At 41.0% G+C, this 20,235-nt stretch overlaps 1 protein-coding gene across 7 annotated transcripts in view; it reads right to left on the bottom strand.

Annotated features, from left to right (window-relative positions):
- Positions 1–19,597, bottom strand: part of SYNCRIP (synaptotagmin binding cytoplasmic RNA interacting protein) — a 31,129-nt gene extending 11,532 nt beyond the window's left edge. For 6 of the 7 annotated variants that reach the window (XR_013922011.1, XM_080342395.1, XM_080342394.1 and 3 more), the window contains exons 1-10: positions 19,454–19,597; positions 17,850–18,009; positions 16,855–16,973; positions 16,561–16,668; positions 14,694–14,807; positions 14,438–14,614; positions 9,235–9,370; positions 7,395–7,600; positions 2,391–2,540; positions 957–1,078 (exon numbers count right to left, since the gene is read on the bottom strand). Coding sequence is in view for 6 of the 7 variants with exons in the window: in XM_080342395.1 (XP_080198521.1) it covers positions 957–1,078; positions 2,391–2,540; positions 7,395–7,600; positions 9,235–9,370; positions 14,438–14,614; positions 14,694–14,807; positions 16,561–16,668; positions 16,855–16,973; positions 17,850–17,997 (1,280 nt within the window). In the remaining variant the exon portion in view is untranslated. The remainder of the gene's footprint in view (positions 1–956; positions 1,079–2,390; positions 2,541–7,394; positions 7,601–9,234; positions 9,371–14,437; positions 14,615–14,693; positions 14,808–16,560; positions 16,669–16,854; positions 16,974–17,849; positions 18,010–19,453) is intronic. The other variant, XM_080342393.1, reaches the window with a different exon arrangement.
- Between the last annotated feature and the right edge of the window lie 638 nt (positions 19,598–20,235).

Raw genomic sequence — 20,235 nt, forward strand, 5'->3', positions numbered from 1 at the left:
AAACAGATATTTATGGTGATGTTGCCAAGATACAGAATATGCAGAAAGAAATAGTTGTTTCACCAAAAGACTTAAGCAGAACAGAAAAGGCCTGCCTAACATAGAAACTCAAAAGAAATAAGAAATCAATCTCTTACAGTAAAACCAGATGCCCAAGGAAGAACAACAAAAGGGCCAAGACAGTTACAAGGACTACAAGGCAGGCATATTTAACCAATTCCACGTGTACAGTAGGTCACCATCTGGAGTTCTGTATTAATCTGGTAACCTCACTATTCTGTCTTCTTGGATGCTGCGCAGCAGCACCAGCAGAAGTTATTTTGGGAAATACGGTGGGGGAGGGAAGATGGTTAGGAAAGCTACAAGATATCCAAGAAGAAAAACACATGAGAGCATTAAGCAGAACACACTAGCAAGAAATACGCTCCTCCCCGCCATGTTCAGCATTTATTAGTGCAAGATACCTATTAGTGTGAATTTATAAGCTTCATGAGCAAATCCTCTGGAAGTGGGGAAAAAAGAATGTCAGGATCCTCCTTTCAGTGGGTACTTTGCTATAGTAAGCAGGGCGGGGGGGGGGGGGGGGGGGGGAAGTGTATCAATACTGCTAAGCCAGCTGGGAGGAGCACATGTTGCTAAATTCATCCATGTGACATATTAGCACAGAAGTACATGAAGTTTAGAATAAAAAGTGAGAAGTATGTTTCATGACCGTTAAACATTTCCTCTGGTGCTTTCACACTCAATAAGCAGAGCAAAACTATCTGAATTCTTACCAACACCACTACCAGATTTTAAGTAAAATGCAAACAACTTAAATGAATCCAACATCTTCAGAGACGCCAGAAAACCTGTATGCACTATAGTACAGCTACTAAAATACCCAGAAGTTCTAATTCTGTAGGAGTGTACATGTCTTTAAGTAATACAACATATGTGCATGCATTTACACTTACATCTGATTTTTAGCCGCTTGTCTCTGAGCTTTCCGTTCTTTCCTTTTTTGATCTGGTGGCTTAGCAAAAACAATTTCAATGTTTTCTCCCTCTAAATCTTTGCCATTCATTTCTTCCATTGCCTGAAGGAATTAACCAGACTTTAAACATACTTCTAAGCATATCTGGAGTTATTAATTTTATTCTATCTTTTAGAGCATGCATTTTAAATCCAGACCTAAAATAACAATATAATGCTAAAACTTTTTTTAAATAATCAGAAAGCATAGTGTTGTGGGTTCCAGAGTTAAACATTTATAGTGGGTTCCAGAGCTATGGATTTCCTTTTAACTTGGCTCTCAGATCCTGGACAGCATGTATCAGTTTAGAAATCTTCTACTCAAAACTGTAAATAGACTTCAAGCTTTGCAAGCTGTTTCAATTAATGAAGTGACAGAACTGTTCTCTGGAAGTACAGATTTTGCAATAAGGGAATAAATTTCTAAAGTCAGCACACATGCAAACACTAGTAAAACTAGAGATCAGTATATGTTTCTTTTCCTTTATTTTACTCAGAATAAATGTAACTGTCTTTTTAAACCATAAGCCAAAAATCAGAATTTAAGTCTCATTTTAACCACCAAAAAAAAAAAAAAACCAAACTCACCACAAACACAAATAAACCCACCACCACACACAAGTACAGTTGCCATGGATCACAGTAACTGCTACAAGTTAAAATCAAGCAGGGGAAATCCTAGAGATTATGCCACTTTTAGAGACTCTACATAGCCAAGTCTTGATGGAATACATATCCTCTGAAAAAAACCTCTTTCCATCATACTCCTGAGCATCTGCTTTAAGGCATCTGCATGAGTAAGAAAAACTGAATCCCCCTGTATTCTGCATCCTCCCATAGAACATAAAAAATAGACACACTACAGGCAGGATCGGAATTACACTTTCTCTTCCTAACAATAGATGACAGGAAAAAAAACACTAAGACCAGGGTAGCAAAATCCAGGAATAACAATTACTCAATTGCCCAGCACCTCTCATCAAAAAGAAAAGGTGCTTATTTCACACCATTCTGCTCACAGAAAACAAAAAGGCTACCCAAGATTTTATCACTTGCCCTAAAGAAATTGCTTTAGATTCTACCAATAATATGGTGAGAACATTCATTCAACTTCTGGCACTTCAGTGTCAAACGATAACACATATATTATCTCAGACACCCAATCAGCACAATTCCTTAGGATATGTGCATCTACGATCCACTTTTCAAGCTAGCAACTGTGCCTTCCTAGAAGACACCCAGAGAGGACAAAGTTATCAGTGACAATGTGCTACTATTTCTCCACACAGAGCTTGTTTCCAGGTTCAAAGAAATATACAGCTTCTAAATGCAATGTTTAGTCACTAACACACACAGTTACAGTCTTCTTCACTTACCTTTACAGCACCATCTCGTTCATCAAAATGAATGAAAGCATAGTCTTTTAGCTTCTTCACTCGCTCTAGCTTTCCAAATTGACTGAAGGCTTTTTCTAGTATCTCCTCTGTTACAGTATTGGCAAGATTGCGTACAAACAAAACTTTTACCTAAAAAAAACCACACACACACATACACACAAAAAAACAAACAAACAAACAAACAACAAAGACTTAGAAGTATGATCTACTTTGAAAACTCAAAATGAAGTTTTGTAAGCCACTGCTACTGGCAGTACTGAAAATGTCATTACATTTTATGTACAGCATTTTATATACGCATACATGATACAGCATGAATTAGGTCCAAAATTCCCTGACTGATAAAAACACTAAATCTGTTTTCAAGCATGATTACATAGTATTGGTATCCTGAGAGTCAGTCCAATTTGTTTTAATGTTTAAAGGAATCCTAGCAGCAGTAATTTTCAACTCAGAACACTTTCAAACTTGACAGAAGGCAACAAGGCATGGTTACACACAAAATAATTAGCTTATCAAAACATTTCATTGTTTAGACAGGTTTTTGCTCAGGTATTTGCAGAACAGTCATCACTATAATATCTAGGTCAGAGGTGACAGGCCTGTAGCTCTCAAGCTGCTTAACTTGTAGCTCCCATGCTATAGCTACAACAAATACCTAGCATCAGGACTGTGCTTGCCTGAGGAGTGCTCAGTGACCTGAATCCATAGCTACAAGAGAAAACACAGACAGAAGAGGATATCTGAACACTGACACTGCCAAGTCACCCTTGGACTTTCTCACAAGTCAAACTGTGTCCTCCCCTTGAGCAACAGCCACCTCCAAATAACTCTGAAAGTCTATTCCCTCCCTCAGCTCTCTAAAGCACGTAATATGGCTCTTAAGCTACACCGGGACTGCTATGCAGCTTATAAGACCAGAGATGTTGGTTATCTTTTAACTATTCCGATATGACCTGTTACTTGTCTGATAGTGACTAAATCATCAATAGGAAGTTTCACCAACCACCAACTGCTTACAATAAAAGAAAACACAGGTCAGTCTAATAAAGGCTTAAACTAGACAGTTATTTAATATCGCAGACACCAGGAATAACATATGTTAGCGACCCCTTAGTATTCAAGGACTTGTCTTTGCATCCACACTAAGGCCGCACTAAATGACTGTACATTAGCATGTTTGCATGATGTCATCTGAGTTCTCGCCACTGAAAAGCACTTGATTTGCTGGTAGAGTTCCTTCCATACTCTGCCACCACGCCTTGAGTCTCACCACCTCCTATTGCCAAAGGATGCTCAGTCTTACCTTCCTACAATGCAGCTGTACATCAGCTGCAAAGACTCCAAACTTCTACTCACATGCCCTCTGCTACTAATGGTTTCAAACTAGCTGATGACAAAAAGTGAACATGGTACATGGCAGCAGAGACATCCTTTTAGTAAGAATTACTATGTAATTAAGTTACAAATGAACAGGACAGACTTCCATTAATTTTTGTCTCACTCGCTAACTGAACTAGGGTAGAACGCAGAGTTTGGAAGAAGGCATACTACAGATCATAAATCTGACCCAGTTTAATTAAAACTAGTCTTTGGCAATAGTTACTCTTGCTGATTCTCAGGAGATTATAAAAGTCATAGCCAGCTCCACAAGGAAAGTTGCTTCCTATCCTGTGTTAAACTTCTCCTACTTGCCTTGATGGTAAGAGCAACCTTTGTTTCTTGTAACCCACACGTAATAACCATTTTTTGTATACTGTCCTAATTGCTATCTTATTTCATGAAAATTAATTACAGGAAGTTATGTAATCAATGGTTTTAAAAAACAACTTTCAAATGACTGTTTCTTATTCTTGTACTTTAGGAAAGGATGAAAAGTAGACTCTCATGAGGAACTAAGTAGCCTTCATTAATAAATCCACGACTTACACAGTGTCAGACACAACTAGAAACCTCAAAAATCATTTCTGTTACAAGATGCACTAACACAACATTTTTAAAGAAGTAAAAAGCAACCCATTTCCATTTTTCCAGTGTAGAGAAATCCATTAATCCCCAACAGCTAAAATTTTAAACATCTTTGGTCATGTAACAGGTTAAAAGTACACCTGAAACAGTTTAAGACATGTCAAAGTTAGGACGCAGGTTAAAACATAAGTTGAGAGAAAATGAACTCATTTTTACTTCATTTAAGCTATCTAAAGAGGGAAGGAGAAAAAAAAAAAAGAAGGAAAGACCTCTTCATTAAGGCTCATAGACTATGACACAAAGGATCCATAAATATACACCTAACAAGTAATACACCCAGGAGCAGCATTTTGTCATATAAGCCATTTTCAAAGCAGGTTCTGCCTAAGATTAGACTACTCCCAAAACTTCTGGGATCTGCTCCTTTTCCTCCTCTTACCTATAACACAAACACTTCAGACTTCATTACCACATTCTTCAAGGGTTACTACTAGTCCTGTCCCCTGTCCTGTAATCTACTAGGCAGCCACAGCATAAGATTCCATTTAGCTTCTTAACCTGCCACACCAGAACTTCCTCTGTAGCCTGAGCCATGCTACAGAAATCAAGTAAAACATTAAGAAAAATTGATCTACACTATAGATGTAAGAGGCATAAAAATAAACACTTAGGAGCAATTAAGCTATCAATACAGCTACTGGAAGCTGGAAAAAAGTCCACTTTGGACTAGATATCAACTAGTTAACCAATTATACTGCGATCTGTCAGTATAAGCACTCGCCTCCTGGAACAAGCCTAGTTTCAGAATCTAGCTTTCTACCTCATTACACTCAAAGTAATCCATATTTGAAGTAATAGCTCATTTAAATTTTAAGTATGCATCCATACTCTCCAAAATACTTAAGCAAAAGTCTGGAGGAGAAAGAAATAATGGCTTGAGTAAATGTCTCAGAAATTTAAATTAGTAGATGTCCACATATTGATTAAATGACATGCTGCTTCTGTAAGGTTTTTACAACAACACTGTTCACCTTCTGGTTAAAAAGCTGAATTTGTCTTCCCCATAGTTTGCTCTTATGGACTTGCTTTTCTAGCAGTCTTGACAGGAAAACTGCCAATCAGATTATTATTCTGATAAAAGTAATCTACTCCTCCTACTCCCAGTGTTTTCTCCAGAGGCTTCTACCACAGGAATGCGTAAGATGACATGGGTGAAAAACTCTCCCTTTGCTCCCAATTTGACAGTAATCAGAAGCAGTGACAGCCAACCTGCAGCTCACATGTGGAATATTAATGACTGCAGCAGCAGCTCAGTTGTTTTTAGAAGACAGCAATAAAAAAACAAAGTAAAACCTAACACTTCCAGAATTGCCAGATGTGGTCAATTACTCCAAATGTACAGTAAGTGGGCAAGAAAGACTGGAGCAGAGACTTTCCTTGTTGCAATAAACTAAGGGACACAGCTAGCGAGAAAGGTCAGACACCAGCACTTGTCCCAACTTTTGTCTTCATGCACAAGCTAGATGTTCTCTGCTTTTTCAGCATGTGCATTTTAAGTCTCACTTTTCCATATATCTTCAACCCAAGCTCCATGCCATATCTTTGCCACACAGCACTTGAAGTATACCAGTTGATTTGCTGCACAATTTCTATATTTGTGTTTCTTTTTTCATGTTCCATTTCAAATACAAAACAAAAGGCATAACCACATTACAAAAACTATGTATTAAATGGGGCATACCACTATCCAGCTTTACCTTCTTTAGCCTTTCACTCCTCACAACTGTAAACTTACTTAGGAAAGATACCCAATTCTGTCTCCTACCACTTCTCGCTCATCTATTCATTCATGTCTGCAGGAGTTCCTGCTAATTTATTTTAACAGTTTGCTGGATTAGGTCTCTTCTCTTTTGAGCCCAAGAAACTGAACAGACAGATAGGCCACCATATTCAGGAAGCACCACCTTCAATAAATTTTACCTGCAAGACTCTTCCCCGCTGCTGATAGTCTATGACACTGGGCAAGGAAAATAAAGTCTGCAGACAGGGTAGTCCAAATGCTTCTGTATTACAAAAGCAGCTTTTTCCCTAAGATGAGCCCCCACCCCAACCCTTTTCCCTTATGGCTCACCAAAGAGGAGATCCAAGCCAAGCTATCTTACTAGGTCCATCAAAGTAGGACTCCAGCAAGTGACGTGTCTCAGATGAGAGTAAAAGCACAGACAAAAAGCAAGCAAAGAGAAAGAGATAAGGATACGAGCTAGCTAGGAGTTTCCATTAAACAACTCAGCTACACAACATAACTGAAAAAAAGACAGGGTTGGGCACTGTCCGATGGAAAAGAAATGCAGGTAATTTGTTTCTAGCAAAATATCACACATATTTAAAACAACTGTTGCAACGTAAATCAACACATTAACAGTCCAGACTTCAGTTTCACTGAAATATCTGACACACAAAATATTACTAGTCTTAATATTTGAAGGAATTAATCCCCTAAATGAAAAATAAAGATACTGAGTTCCAAACACAAAGTAATTGCTTAACTTCTCAAAAGTAACTGCTAAAGACAACCTTGAAAATACATTTGTGCATTTTACTGACATGTTCCAACTCTGAAGTGACAAACATACAGTTCCAGGGTTAAAAATAATTTAAGACTTATTCTGTGACCGTATCTGGATTTCCATCCCTCCAAATATTAAACTACAAAACCATTTTTGGAGTCATCACCACCACCACTTCCACATGAGAAATTAAGTACATCAGGCCTATGTGTCATTTTGCCAAGAATTATGTTGAACCTTCAGCCTTAGGAGCACAAAATAACATCAGCCAATAAAGTTTCTAAATTTTCATCAATTCTAGAGTGTATGCATATTTTTATCACCTCACCTGCAACATCTCTGTCAACACAGCTGAAAAATGGTATTTAAACTTAGGCTAATGTCAGGAAGCAGTTACTTTGGAAAAAGACTGTTTAAATGTATTATGGTTCCCTTACAGCTTTATTACCTTTGCCATGACTTCAGGATCTGGATCTTCTATAGGGTCAGCCCATTCAACTGTAACAACATTTCCCCAGACTTTCACTTTGCCGCTCATTAACCTACGTCTGGCCTGAGCAGCAGTTTTGTGATCTTCATATTCAAGGAAACAGAAACCTCGGTTCTTTTTCTTGTCATCAGGCTGATGATACAATATGACATCTGTAAGACCCTCTGAAATTAAGCAAAATATTTGTTACAGCTTCAATACATGAATTTGTATCACAAAGTAGGGATTTTATTTCTGGTAAGTAAGCATCTGAAAAGTGGTTCCAAAAAAGCATGAACACATTAGACTTCTGAGATCACATACATATTAAAATTTCCCTGTCTTTAAGAACAATGTTTTGAAAGAGACACATTAGACTTTACTGAGTTAGGTTCTATTTTATTCAGTGAAGAAAGCTAAGTAGCTATGGAAGAGTACCTTTCTTCTAACTGCATGGGTAAGTGCAGTCAAAAGTTGTGCTCTGCACCACTTCTCGTCTCAAACCCCTAGTCACACCACTTACCAGTATGTGTTTTATTCCATGCATGCCTAAACAACAAGAGAACAAACTTACATGATTTTAAGACATCTAAAAAGTTTCAGTATTACTCCAAAGAACCTAAAGTATAACCTTCGGCAAGGGAGAAAGCCATCAAATGTTATCTTTGCAAGTTTACAAGCTGTTATTAAAAAGAGGTCCTTATCAAATCACTAAGAATTCTGAAGCACAGAACTAGTTATGTTCGCCAACCTCCTTCAGTTTTGTCTTGAAAAGATTTAAAATATTCATTAGTATTGAAATAATTAAACCATCTATTTCTTTGAATGGCTTTCTTAAACATTACATACTCTCTAGGTAAAACTAGGAACCACATATCTAGTCTAATCACAACTAGTTCAGCTCTTGGCACAAGTTTTAGGAAAAAACAAACAAACAACAACAACAAAAAAACCAACCCACAAAAAACCAAACATCAAGCAGTGAGATCATTCTATCATTCTGCCAAAAGACAGTGAAGAGGGTTCATCACTGATGATGTCTGACATGGGTCACAACAACTCCATGCAACACTACAGGCTTGGGGAAAGAGTGGCTGAAAAGCTGCCTGGTGGAAAAGGACCCAGGGTTCCTGACAGCCAGCTGAATGTGAGCCAGCAGTGTGCTCAGGTGGCCAAAAAGGCCAACAGCATCCTGACCTGTATCAGGAATTGTGTGGCCAGCAGGACTAGGGAAGTGATTGCCCCTTTGCATTTGGCACTGGTGAGGCTGCACCTCAAATCCTGTGTTCAGTTTTGGGCCCCTCACTACAAGAAAGACACTGAGGTGGTGGAGGGAGTTCAGAGAAGGGCAATGAAGCTGCTGAGGGGCCTGGAGCACAAGCCTGATGAGGAGCAGCTGAGGCACCTGGGGCTGTTTAGCCTGGAGGAGGCTGAGAAGAGACATTACCTCTGTCTACAACTACCTGAAAGGAAGTTGTAGCATGGAGGGTGTTGGTCTCTTCTCTCAAGTAAGAAGTGATAGGGTGAGAGGAAATGGCCTCAAGCTGCACCAGGGGAGGTTTAGATTGGATATTAGGAAAAACTTTGTCATGGAAAGGGCTGTCAGGCATTGGAACAGGCTGATCAGGGAAGTGGCTGAGTCATCATCCCTGGAGGTATAACAAGACATGAGGATGTGGTGCTTAGGGACATGGTTTAGTGGTGAACATGGCAGTGTTAGGTTTACAGTTGGACTTCATAGTCTTAAAAGGTCTTTTCCAATCCAAACGATTCTATAATTTTCTCTCTCTAGCTCTACAAAACTTAGTTATTGACTTACCTGTTACTTTGCTAAATTCTTCAACAATTTGCTCCTTGGTTTTACTCTTAGGAATAGAACCAACAAAAAGCCTATTATTTGCAACAGAGATGCATACACCAATGTGTTTTCCAGAACGAATTTCATGGTTGTTGTACTGAAAGAAAAATGATTGGACAATCATCAGTTACAGGTAATTTTCACTCATCTCCAACAGCAGCATACGAAATATTTTATTTTTGCAAACAGCATTTAGTAATATATCAAATTCTTTGGCACTTAACACATTCTTATGATGCGTATTCAACTGTTCTGAAGTGTACCCATGTACTCTGAAATATCTCAATAATTTCAGCCAACAATTATCCTTCCCTTCTTGTTCAAGCCTTTTACCTTAATATGTTTATTCAGAGACTTTTTCATGTAGCACTATGAAAGATAAATCTCAGGTCCAAGTCATCAAGGTCAAGGCTCCTCCCTTCGCAACAGTGCAGAAAAAAAATGCAAGTTTCTCTGTAAACTGCACCTATGAATTCCTCAGTTGTGTACAACCCAAGACAGGAGCTACAATTAAAGTCGGATGACCTTTTAAAGTTTCATAGTTAACCAAAGAGAGTAAGCCGTGATCAGGTCTTCTCCACAAAATGTCCAAAAGCAACTGCCAAATACTTTCCAAATCACATAGGTTACACATGTAAAGACAGTGAACAGCAAGAACCTTCTACTGATTTGAAATCCTAAGACTTCTGTTCAAATCCTTCTGCTGTAACAGGTTGTTTAGAAGACACTCTGAACCAAAGTCAGTAGTTTAAGAAAAAAAAAGAAAAAAAGAAAAAAGAAAACAAAAACAAGTGTTACTTAGACATCTGTTGGAAAAAAAATGCCTTTCATTGAGATGCAGACACAGACACGCATCATCCAAACAAGCGGCAGAGAGGTCAGTTGGTGGTGCATCAACCCCTTTCCAACTGGAAGCCCTGCAGCAGACAGTTCTTTAGCTAGGAAAATTTATTTTGTGGTCAACATCTTATTGACAAGTAGTAGGACAGCTTTTTTAAGTTTAATCTAGTTATTTATTTAATGAGTTACTTCGTACTTGGTGGTAAACCTTGCGTTATAAGCAAGTTCTCCCACATCCCTTATTGCTTAAAGCACTAAAATGAGGGTGAGGATGTTTATTTATCTCTTGCAAACAAAAATTACATCACTGAAAATTTTCTAAGCAAGAAAACTGTACCAAAAGTGAGCTAAAAAGAGAACTGTATATGTGAAAAGGTCCTGGAGTGGTATCTTCCCAACTAATTATGTCTCAAAACATAGTAGGGTACAGTAAAAGACTTCTATCTCCATGTCTGTTGCCCATGTGGCAGAGGAATAGTTGATTTTAAACTAGGAAACAGCTGCATCGGCAGACTCTCTATATATTATGTTTATGATCACTGATAAACACACACATTAACGGACTGATTACAGTAACAAACAAAAAAATCTTCTAAAGAAACACCTTTAAAAAAAAGCTGAAAGTTTATAAACCTGGAAACAGGACACAAACTGATTCTTAATTAACTGAAGTGTACATCAGGAAACATTTCTTTACATTAGGAAACATTTTTTTACTGAGAGGGCAAACAGTGGAACAGGCCTCCTAAAGAGGTGGTGAATTCCCCAAGCTTGTCAGTGTTTAGAAGAGGAATTTAGACAATGTCCTTAATAATATGCTTTAACTTTTGATCAGCCCCAACATGGTCAGACAGTTTGACTAGGTGACCATTTTAGGTCCCTTCCAAACAAAATATTATATTCGATATGGATATTATCCAACTGTTCCTGTTAAAGTTCAAGACTAAAGTTTGTCTACACAATTCAAGAAGACTGTCTCATACAACTCATGGCAACAAAATAATATTTCATAACTTTAACAAAAAATCTAATATTCTACTATATTGCAATCCCATATTGACAGTAGTTTCTAGTAGTTTTTTCATATTACAATATATTAACTAATACTTTTCATTTTATGTTTCTTTTAACACAGACAAACAGTCTTGACTTGGGTGGTCTTGAATATTAAGTTCATGAGTTTTAGGTAAATAGTTTGCATATCACCTGTAAACTTATAATAGATTTGAACAGGCCCAAATCATGATCCAAGTAAACTGTGAAAACATTCAGGTTACCAAATTAGCTATGTCAGCACACTGCTTCCCTCTCCTGTCACCACTGAATCAATGCCCAAAGTTAGTAACAGAGATATTACTGTTTTCTAGCTGCTACAATAGATTTTTTTTTTTTACTAAGTTCTATAAGAAGCTACTCATAAACAGGTCAAAGTATGCATAAAGTCTGTCCTGTCATTTTACCCACTTAAACTTTCACCAATAATTTTAGTAGCTATTTCTAGCAGCAAATGGCAAGCTGTACTGCTCTGCACGGCTAGCTAAATGCTTAAGGGGCATATTTGCATAACTCACCTGTACCTACACTTTGATCAAGCTTACACTTGCTCTAGCCAAAAAATACACTGTATGCTACTATAGTTTGATATGTTTTTCTACTAGCTTCACCTCACAAGCATTTATCCTGTACATGTCTACAGTAATCTTAATCACTCAGGAATGTTTTGAAAAACTGAAATCTAACAACTTCATATGAAAGATGAGAATTGAACACGCGCAAGAGAACACAACTGGAGTTACAATTCTTAACTCAGTATACAACAGAAGGTAAACACATACCAAGAGGGGAAAAAATTGCCCAGCATTAAAAAAAAAATTTAAAAACTCAGGCTTCTTATAGTCAGTGCTTGTGTGAACAACATTTGAATGCCATTGCTACTTAAGCAGTAAGGGTTAGCTACGCTGGATTAAGTACTTGGACATAAAATTAACTACTGTTCTTATGTGTAAGTCTTCTCAGTATCAGGCTGTATTAGGCCATTTTTGTCTCAAGCACAGCCCCAAAGATATGTCAAACACAATTTAGGGAATTATCCCCTTTTTAAGTGGCTTAAAAATGCATCTGCATCGCAAAATCAAGAGTTCAAGCTTTTAAATTCTAAGATTTCTGCTAGTCAATGAATAGAGTAAGTAAACAGTCATTAAGTTTACCCACAAAAAATAGTTAAATTGTTATAAAGAACGTGGATGATACCACGGCCACACAAATATTAATTGTATGCAAAATATGTTATACTAACTGCAGGAGCCTGAAGACAGGTCAGTTTATTCTCTGCTACAGTTTGGGTATTGACAAAACCTCATAACTGTCTCTTATTACTCAGAAGCCTACAGGCAATGCAGAGATTTTTATTCTCAATTTTGTTTATACTTCACAGAGTCCTGAATGGGAGGGAGGGGAAGCAGCCTCTGGGAAAAAGATGGGAAATAACAAAAGAACTCCTATCCCGGAGAGTCCAGAAAGCTGATAAATAAGTTGTATGCACATCAGAAGATTGTAGGTAGCATCAAGAACACTGTTAAAATACTAGGATATTAAAACAGCTAGGACCAAGGGTTCAACAAGAGGTCTTTCAGCAGCCTCTCCCATGCATGTGCAACTAAAACAGGTGATAGACCCAAGAGTTTCAACTCAGCTCTACAGTCATATTTTGCTAATACCCCTGCAAATCACTCCTAGACAACTTGGGAAACACCAAACTAGTCAGGCAACTATGGTTGGAACCCTTCAAAAGCTGAAAAATACCACACAGAATGAAACTTAAAACTAGCCCTAGCCTCAAAGAGGTTAGCATGAAGGCTGAAAAACTGCCTTAATCTCAACACTTCTCAGCTACTACATTCTGTAACTAAAAACCAGAACACAACACGCTTTTTTCCTGCATGTCAAAGATCAGGTATAAATGGACATCAAGTAGCTCCTCCTCTTGTATCATTTAGTAGAAGACTGAGGCTAGGATCTGTTGTTACTTTTATGGAAACAGAACCTGAATGACTTTTCGGAGTGTGCTGTCATTAAGTCAAATCTAGCTAAGTGCAGAAAAATTCCTTTTTGTTTGTTAACTAGGTCTCTCTGAGAGTGTATTTGATTTCGCTCATTGTTTCACTAAGCTGTGCACATAACTCTTAAGAGTTCACACACGAAATAAATAGCTACGTTGGCAATGAAAGTGCAGAGATATATTGCAGTTATCCTCAGTATATTTCAATTGCGCACTTGAACCATTTTATTCAAAAACATAAACGGCATATTCCAGATATTTTTGTACTTCTACTTTTGTAGACAATTCTGTACCTTTTAAAAACACATTGTCACCTTTACCTTCAGCTTGATTTGTCTCCACTATCTGACTTACATTATTAATACGTCAATACTGTACTTTAATGGCTTAAGATGTACCTTATTACAAAACGGAGAGTTTCACCCTACTATATTAAAACAGTATCAGTACACCTCAGAGTGTGTACCATTAGCACACTTGAGGGGTCATACCCGCACACTGATCTTGGCCATATCGATGTAGTAGTAACTAGTTCAAAAATTTGAATTCAACTTAACTAAAGAAAACAAAGGAGTAATGTGAGGATCAGGGTGGTGTTTCTTTACCCCCTCTTTTTCAGTGACGGATACTTCATGCATAAAACCTAGAAAGCTTAAGAGAAGTCTATTCCTTATATCAATCTCACACCTCTGTGTAAAACAGAGTAAAGTTTTTTAACATGGCAGGATTTATTACTTTTTCCAGCCAGCTGCAGCAAACAAAACAGCCCTTAACACTCAAGAGTGATTTCCCATCTGAAGTATCTTATGAAATCCTGTGACTTCAAAAGCATTTTTCCAGCATGGGGCCCTCTGCTGGTACACAAATCGGAAATCACAGAAAACCTGACAAGTGCTGCCCTTGTACCACAGCAACCAAAACAACTTCTGTCCAAAACTCATCCAGATGCAGACAGCTGAGAAGCCACAAGTACTAATACAACTTTTATTAATAATAAATGCTCATCTAACCAGACAGAACAGTAGTCCATTGGCTTTTTTTTTTCCCCCCCGTCCCTAATATAGCCAATAAAAATCTATATACACTGTGGAAATATGCAAGAACACCTAGCAGACATTTGTGAAATTATCTAATAATGACAGTCTCATCTTAAGCATTTAAGCATTAGGATCAGGACAACTGCTTATAACCAGACAATGTTCTTAAAACAAATAAACAAACAAACAAACAAACAAAAAAAACCAAAAAACAAGTAAGATGACTTACCAGTTTAACAGCTTCCTGAGCTGCCTCTTTAGTACAAAAAGTGACAAAAGCATATCCTCTATTTAGACCAGTTAGTGGATCCATCATTAAGCGGAGATCCCATATAGGGCCAGCTTTCTCAAATAATGGAACAAGCTCATCTTCAAACAAGTCTCTTGGAATCTTGCCCACAAATATCTACAACAGACACAGCAAGTATTGTTTATAAAAAATACTTTCAATTAATAAGAATACATACACATAAACTTCTCCTTACCTCTGTACCAACAGAAGGCTGTTGTCCTGAATATACAGACTCTGGGGGAGGTCCACCATACTTTCTCTGTCCAGTAGTCACATCAAGAGTGTAGCCAGTTCTCTCCAAGAGTGCCTTCAAGTAAAAAACTTAAAATTTTAAAGTCACATACAAATTGAGCTAGTTTAGGTGCACTTCAGACACAAAGAGATGCTTATAATTCCTCTTAAACTGTACTGGTTTGAACTCCCACAGGGGAGCAAGTCTATTGCTAGTATATCAACAAGAAACTTACAAAACAATTACTACAACTATCAGGTAAAGAAACACTCATAGAAAATCGGGGATTCACAATACAGTTTTCCCAGTTCCTTCATGTTCATATAGAAAAAGAGGCCAAGAAATAGAATAGTGAGCTTCCCTTTAATTAGAAAGATCTTAGTCTGAGCCACTTCTTGTTTTGGCATGTCCAATCCTGCAAACATTTATGTACAGGAGTTCCCTTCACTTAATGAGATTACTCATAAGTGTGAAGTTAAAGAACACATGTTTAAGTGCTTACATCCCCTGGAATATTGTACTGACTACTTCAGGTATCCCAACACTGAAGTGGTAGTACTGTTTCCTTTCTCCTATACTCCCCCTCACCTCAGTCCCCTCAAGTTCCTGTGTGCACATAGAGCATCCCAGCACAACTGATCCTCACTAGAATCACCACATACAGATTTACTACCAATTCAACATATTACATGAAATTCAATATGCAAACAGATGAGAAACTCCTCTGAAATTAGCCTTTATTAATAATTTTGTACAAAAGCAAATCAACTCTACACACAAAGCAACAGCATATTAAACAAATCTAATCATAAAGAATTAGTAATTTCACAACTGGAAAACTGAAAAGTTATTTCAAATGCTATAGCCATCCTTAGTAAAAGCTATGCTACTTCTAGTTAAATAAGCTCTCATATCATTAGTTTTTATGTGGTACTGACAAAAACTCTTATCAGGTTTTTTGAATTTATAATTAATGGCATCCCAGTCTCAGAGAGGAAAAAAAAAAAAAAAAAGATTTTTCTAGTTTCTCACGCTACATAGTTATTTGTAATATACAATATGTTAATTTTGCAGTTAACACATAAAAAGATTAAAGATTCTCCTTCTTTTTAGGACATCAACTAAGCATGCTTAGATGGGTTTCCTTTCCTTAAGCTTTGGTAAAGATGCTCATCACAGAATTTTAAAATAAATCACAATATGTCTAACACTTGAGACAGGAGACTTGCTACTAGAGGGGTCAGTCCAAGAAATAACATGTTCATTACTGAGACAGTTTGGGGTACAGTTTACAAGAACAGTGATTATGTCATAAGAAGTGGGCTAAATCCTAAATCCATTACAATCTGTCTTTACGGAAACACATGGTGTCTCCTCCCTATTGTGGACTTGTTTTAAACCCAAGGAAATAAAAAAAAAAAGGGGGGGGGGGGGGGGGGGGGGCGGGGCACAGAGCAAGGAAAAAAGAAATAAATAAACCAACCACCAGTAGCTGAAGTTACACATTCTGAACTCCAAGATCTATGCTGACAAGTTCCCAAAAACTTTTAACTGTGGAACAGCAGAACCATCTCAACTAATAAAGCAAATTGTAAAATCTTTTTCATTTTTACATACATTCAGCTCTAGTAATTAAGAGTATATTAAATTTCCTCTTTAATAGGATGAAGTGTAAGATAAAAATGCAAGTGACAGCTCTCAAATAATGACATATAACCTAAAATAGCCTTTTTAAGAAAAGGCAGATCCAAAAGAATCAAAGTATCTGTCACAATAGCTTTGTAAAACCACAGATAGACCACATAACTTTTATCTTTAAGGCACATACCTTTATTTTTGCCTCATCTGGTCCTTTGCTAGAATCTGCCACCTTGGTCCCCTGTTTTTCCCTCTGCCTGTATGTCTTCATGACTCCACATAAAAAGGCACTTTTGTTCTGCAAAAGACATATTAATCTTCAGTTCTGAAAATGTGGTAAGCTAGAACCTAATTTCACCTTGAATTAGTACAGCATGCATTTTACATCTCACATATGGATCACTAAAGTGACTTGAGCAAACCTCCTGCCCATCAACTAGCAATTTATCCCGTAACAATTATATTCTAAATAGCTTAACATTACCTGAACATGTGAAAGATCACTGTCTTTAAACTGCTGAAGCACTGCCAATGCACCTTCTTCGTTAAATTCCTTTAATGCTTCAATAGCTCTTTCATCTAGATCACTATGTGCAACTAGCCCTAGAAAAAAGAAAAAAATTACTAATTATATTTGGGCAGTAATCTTTGTTTAACCACATTTAACACATCTGACACATCAGTGACCCCGAAATCAATCACCGATTAACATACGCTTCTAGACCTAAAAAACGGCTTAGTTCTCTTAAAGGTAAATATTGAAGTGTACTTAACCTTTTTTTTCCATCAAGAGTCAAAAAAAAGTTAAGATTCATAGTAACGCTGCTGCACCGAAGTATTCATTTGACTTCTGTGAAACCCAGATGCTACACGGCCCAAGTTTATTTTCAATATTCTAAAGCTGAATTCAGAAGGATCTATCACAACCTGACTTAGCTTGCCTAGCAAAGGTATCTTGGTACATTTTGAGACTACAAAGCCAAATAAACTGCAGCGCTACAAGAGACCACCACAAACCAAAAAACAAGCTTAAAAAAATACTAGCTATCACTATGACTGAGAACCAACAAAATAACCTTTGCATCCGTGAGTCCAAATGCTATGTCACAAAATATCATTTAGATAAGACAAGTACCAAAGCTTCAGTCACTTACAGTTACCTACAACTACTGTAAAAAGTGCACAAAGACCACAGCACCTACTCCTCCTAAAAATCATCTGTCTCCTTTTCCAGCTGTTGCTATGATCACCTGAATACTTTTCCTCCTTCCCACCCCTCAGCCCAAGTGGCCTGGCCGAAGATTTTTTTTCTGAAAAATTCTACAATAAATGGAATTACTGAACGGAAAACATCCACAGATTTTAGTAAGACTGCAGTTCCCATACTTTTGGAAACCACAAAAAGTTGCTATTTTAGTCCAAAGACAGCAGAATCCAATAAAATATTGTAAGTGTGGTTTTGCAAGTTTTACATCTTACCTGCAACGTAAATTTCATCTAGTTTTTCAGCAACTTTCTGTGGTAAACCAGCATCAAGCAATGTCTGGAAATGCTCAGAATGGGTAACTGCAGCAGAAGTATCCATGGGCTCTTCAGTACCATTCCCGTTAACATGTTCAGTAGCCATGTTTCCAGGTATCTGTTCAAATGCAATAAGCATCATAATTAAGCTAAGCATATCTTCAAGTAGAACAATACAAGTGACAATACATGCAACAGACTGCTCTATTCTCGCAAAAAAAGAAAAGAAAATGTAGATCACTTCTTTGATACTTTTTAGTTTTGCAAGACGCAGAAAATTCTTCAAAAGAGGCACTAACACAAAGGAAAGTCCTAACACCACTGACTAGCGGGGGTGGGTAGCTTTCACTGCAGGTTTTACACAACCCAGCCAGACACTGACTCACCTCCCTCGCTCTGTCTCTCTAACACACTCCCTAAGAGGCTCTGAACAAGTTAGAAATGGAGCAAGAAGCCAATGGCGGGGATAGGAGGAAGAGCAAACCTGCCACATGCAGCCACCGCTACCACCGCGATTCCGTCACTGACACCCACTGCTGCCTCCAGCTCCCTTTGCAAACTCGCCGCGCCCCGGAGCGAGCCGCCTCTCCGGGCCCCAGGCGCGGCCGGGATCGTCTCCCGCCTTCGCTCCGGTGTCGGCCGGGCAAGCCAGAGGAACAAAGCGCTCTTCCCAGTCCGCACCCACCCACGGTGGCGGCGGCAGCGGCAGCCGCCATGAGCCCAATGGAAACACGTGCTCTGCGCGTTCAGATGTCCTACAACTTCCTCCAGTGACCGACTTCCCCCCTCCCCGCCACACTCCCGCATGAGGAGCGGCTCCCCCCCTCCCCAAGCCCCAGCCATTCCCCACCTCTCACCCTATTCCCCCCGGAGAGTGGTTGCAACACCCCGGGCCCGATTTCACCACTCGGCCAGGAGCTCGCGGCGCCTCCCGGCCCTGCCGCCACCCCCCAGCCACACTTCTCCCCGAAACAATGCAGGGGACCGCCGCCAGTCCCGTCTCCCGGCCGAGAAACGCCGCTGCCCGCCGCCCACCACCTCTCGACGTGACCGGGGGCACGCGAGACCCGAGCGGCCCCACTCCCCGCGCACAGGCTGGGCACCTAGGTCGCAGCTCCCCCAAGCCCGGCCCAGCCCCTCACGGGCAATGAATGGAGCGGCAGAGCCGGCAGGACAATGAGGCGAGAGCCACGCGCCCCGCGCGGGGCCGCTCCGGGTCCACCCGGCCGCCGCCGCCTCCCCAGCGCCGGCCAGTTGCAGGGCCTAGTGCGCGGGCACCGGCCCAGCCCGGCCGCCCCCCGCCCGACAGCAGCGGCCACGAAGGCAGCCAGGTCCTCCACCCATCGCGCAGCGCCTGGCAGCCGGGCCCCGGCCCCACAACGCTACAAGGCCCCGGCGTATGGCTCCCGCCCCGCCCGTCGGCCACCCTCCGCCGCCTCAATCTCCTCTACCGTCCGGTCCGGCCCTGCCCCGGCCCCGCTCCCACCCCGCTCCGCTCCGCGGGCGGCTGCCGCCACTCCGAGCCGCGGCGAGCCCGAGTCCGCCGGCGCCCAGCGCCTGACCTGTGGCTGCGGGGGTAAAACGCCGTGCGAAGGGGCTCGGGGCGCGGCTAGCGGCTCGGCGTGCTGAGGAGCTGCCCCCCTTCTCCGCTCCCTCGGTGTGTCCGGACAGTGTGCTGGAGCTGGCGTAAAATGGCGGCCGCTCGAGCGCTCACGCCGCTGCTGGCACCAACCCCAGCCCCTTCCACTCGGCTCGGGGGGGGCGGGGGGGGGGGGGGGGAAGAGGAGGAGGCGCCGCGCGCGCTGGCGCAGCCCCAAACCCGGGGTCTCCCAGGCAGCTCCGCAAGGGTTATCGCCTCGCCCCGCCCGCCGGGCTGCCCGCGCGCGCGCCCGGCCGCCCCGCCCTCGCGGCGCCTCGCGCCCTCCCCACCCCGCGCGCTCTGCGTTCTATGCGGAGCAGCCGCGCACCGCCCTGTCCCTCCCGCACCCGGGTGGAGCGTCCGCCGGCGGGGGCGCGCGGCCCTCGCGCACGCTGCGCGCGGCCGAGAGAGGAAGCGGCGGGACGAGTCCCGCGGGAGAACGGCGAGGAGCGCCCCGCCGCCCCCCGTGCACCTGCGCGGCCGCCGGGCGGAAAACGGCGGAGCGGCTCGCCGGGCCGGGCGGGGATTGGGCGAGCGGCCGTTCCCACGGCGCGCAGGTGGCACCGAGGGGACCGCGGCGGCCGGAGGCGGGGAGTCCCGGCCCGCGGCGCGGGGACGGAGGAGACAAAGCCACGCAGACAAAGGGAGGGGAGAGCAGCGCTTTGTGTGGCTGCCGGCCAGCCCAGAACCCGGCGGCGCTCCGCT

This window comes from Nesoenas mayeri, assembly GCF_963082525.1.
Source record: "Nesoenas mayeri genome assembly, chromosome: 3".
Classification (NCBI taxonomy): domain Eukaryota; kingdom Metazoa; phylum Chordata; class Aves; order Columbiformes; family Columbidae; genus Nesoenas; species Nesoenas mayeri.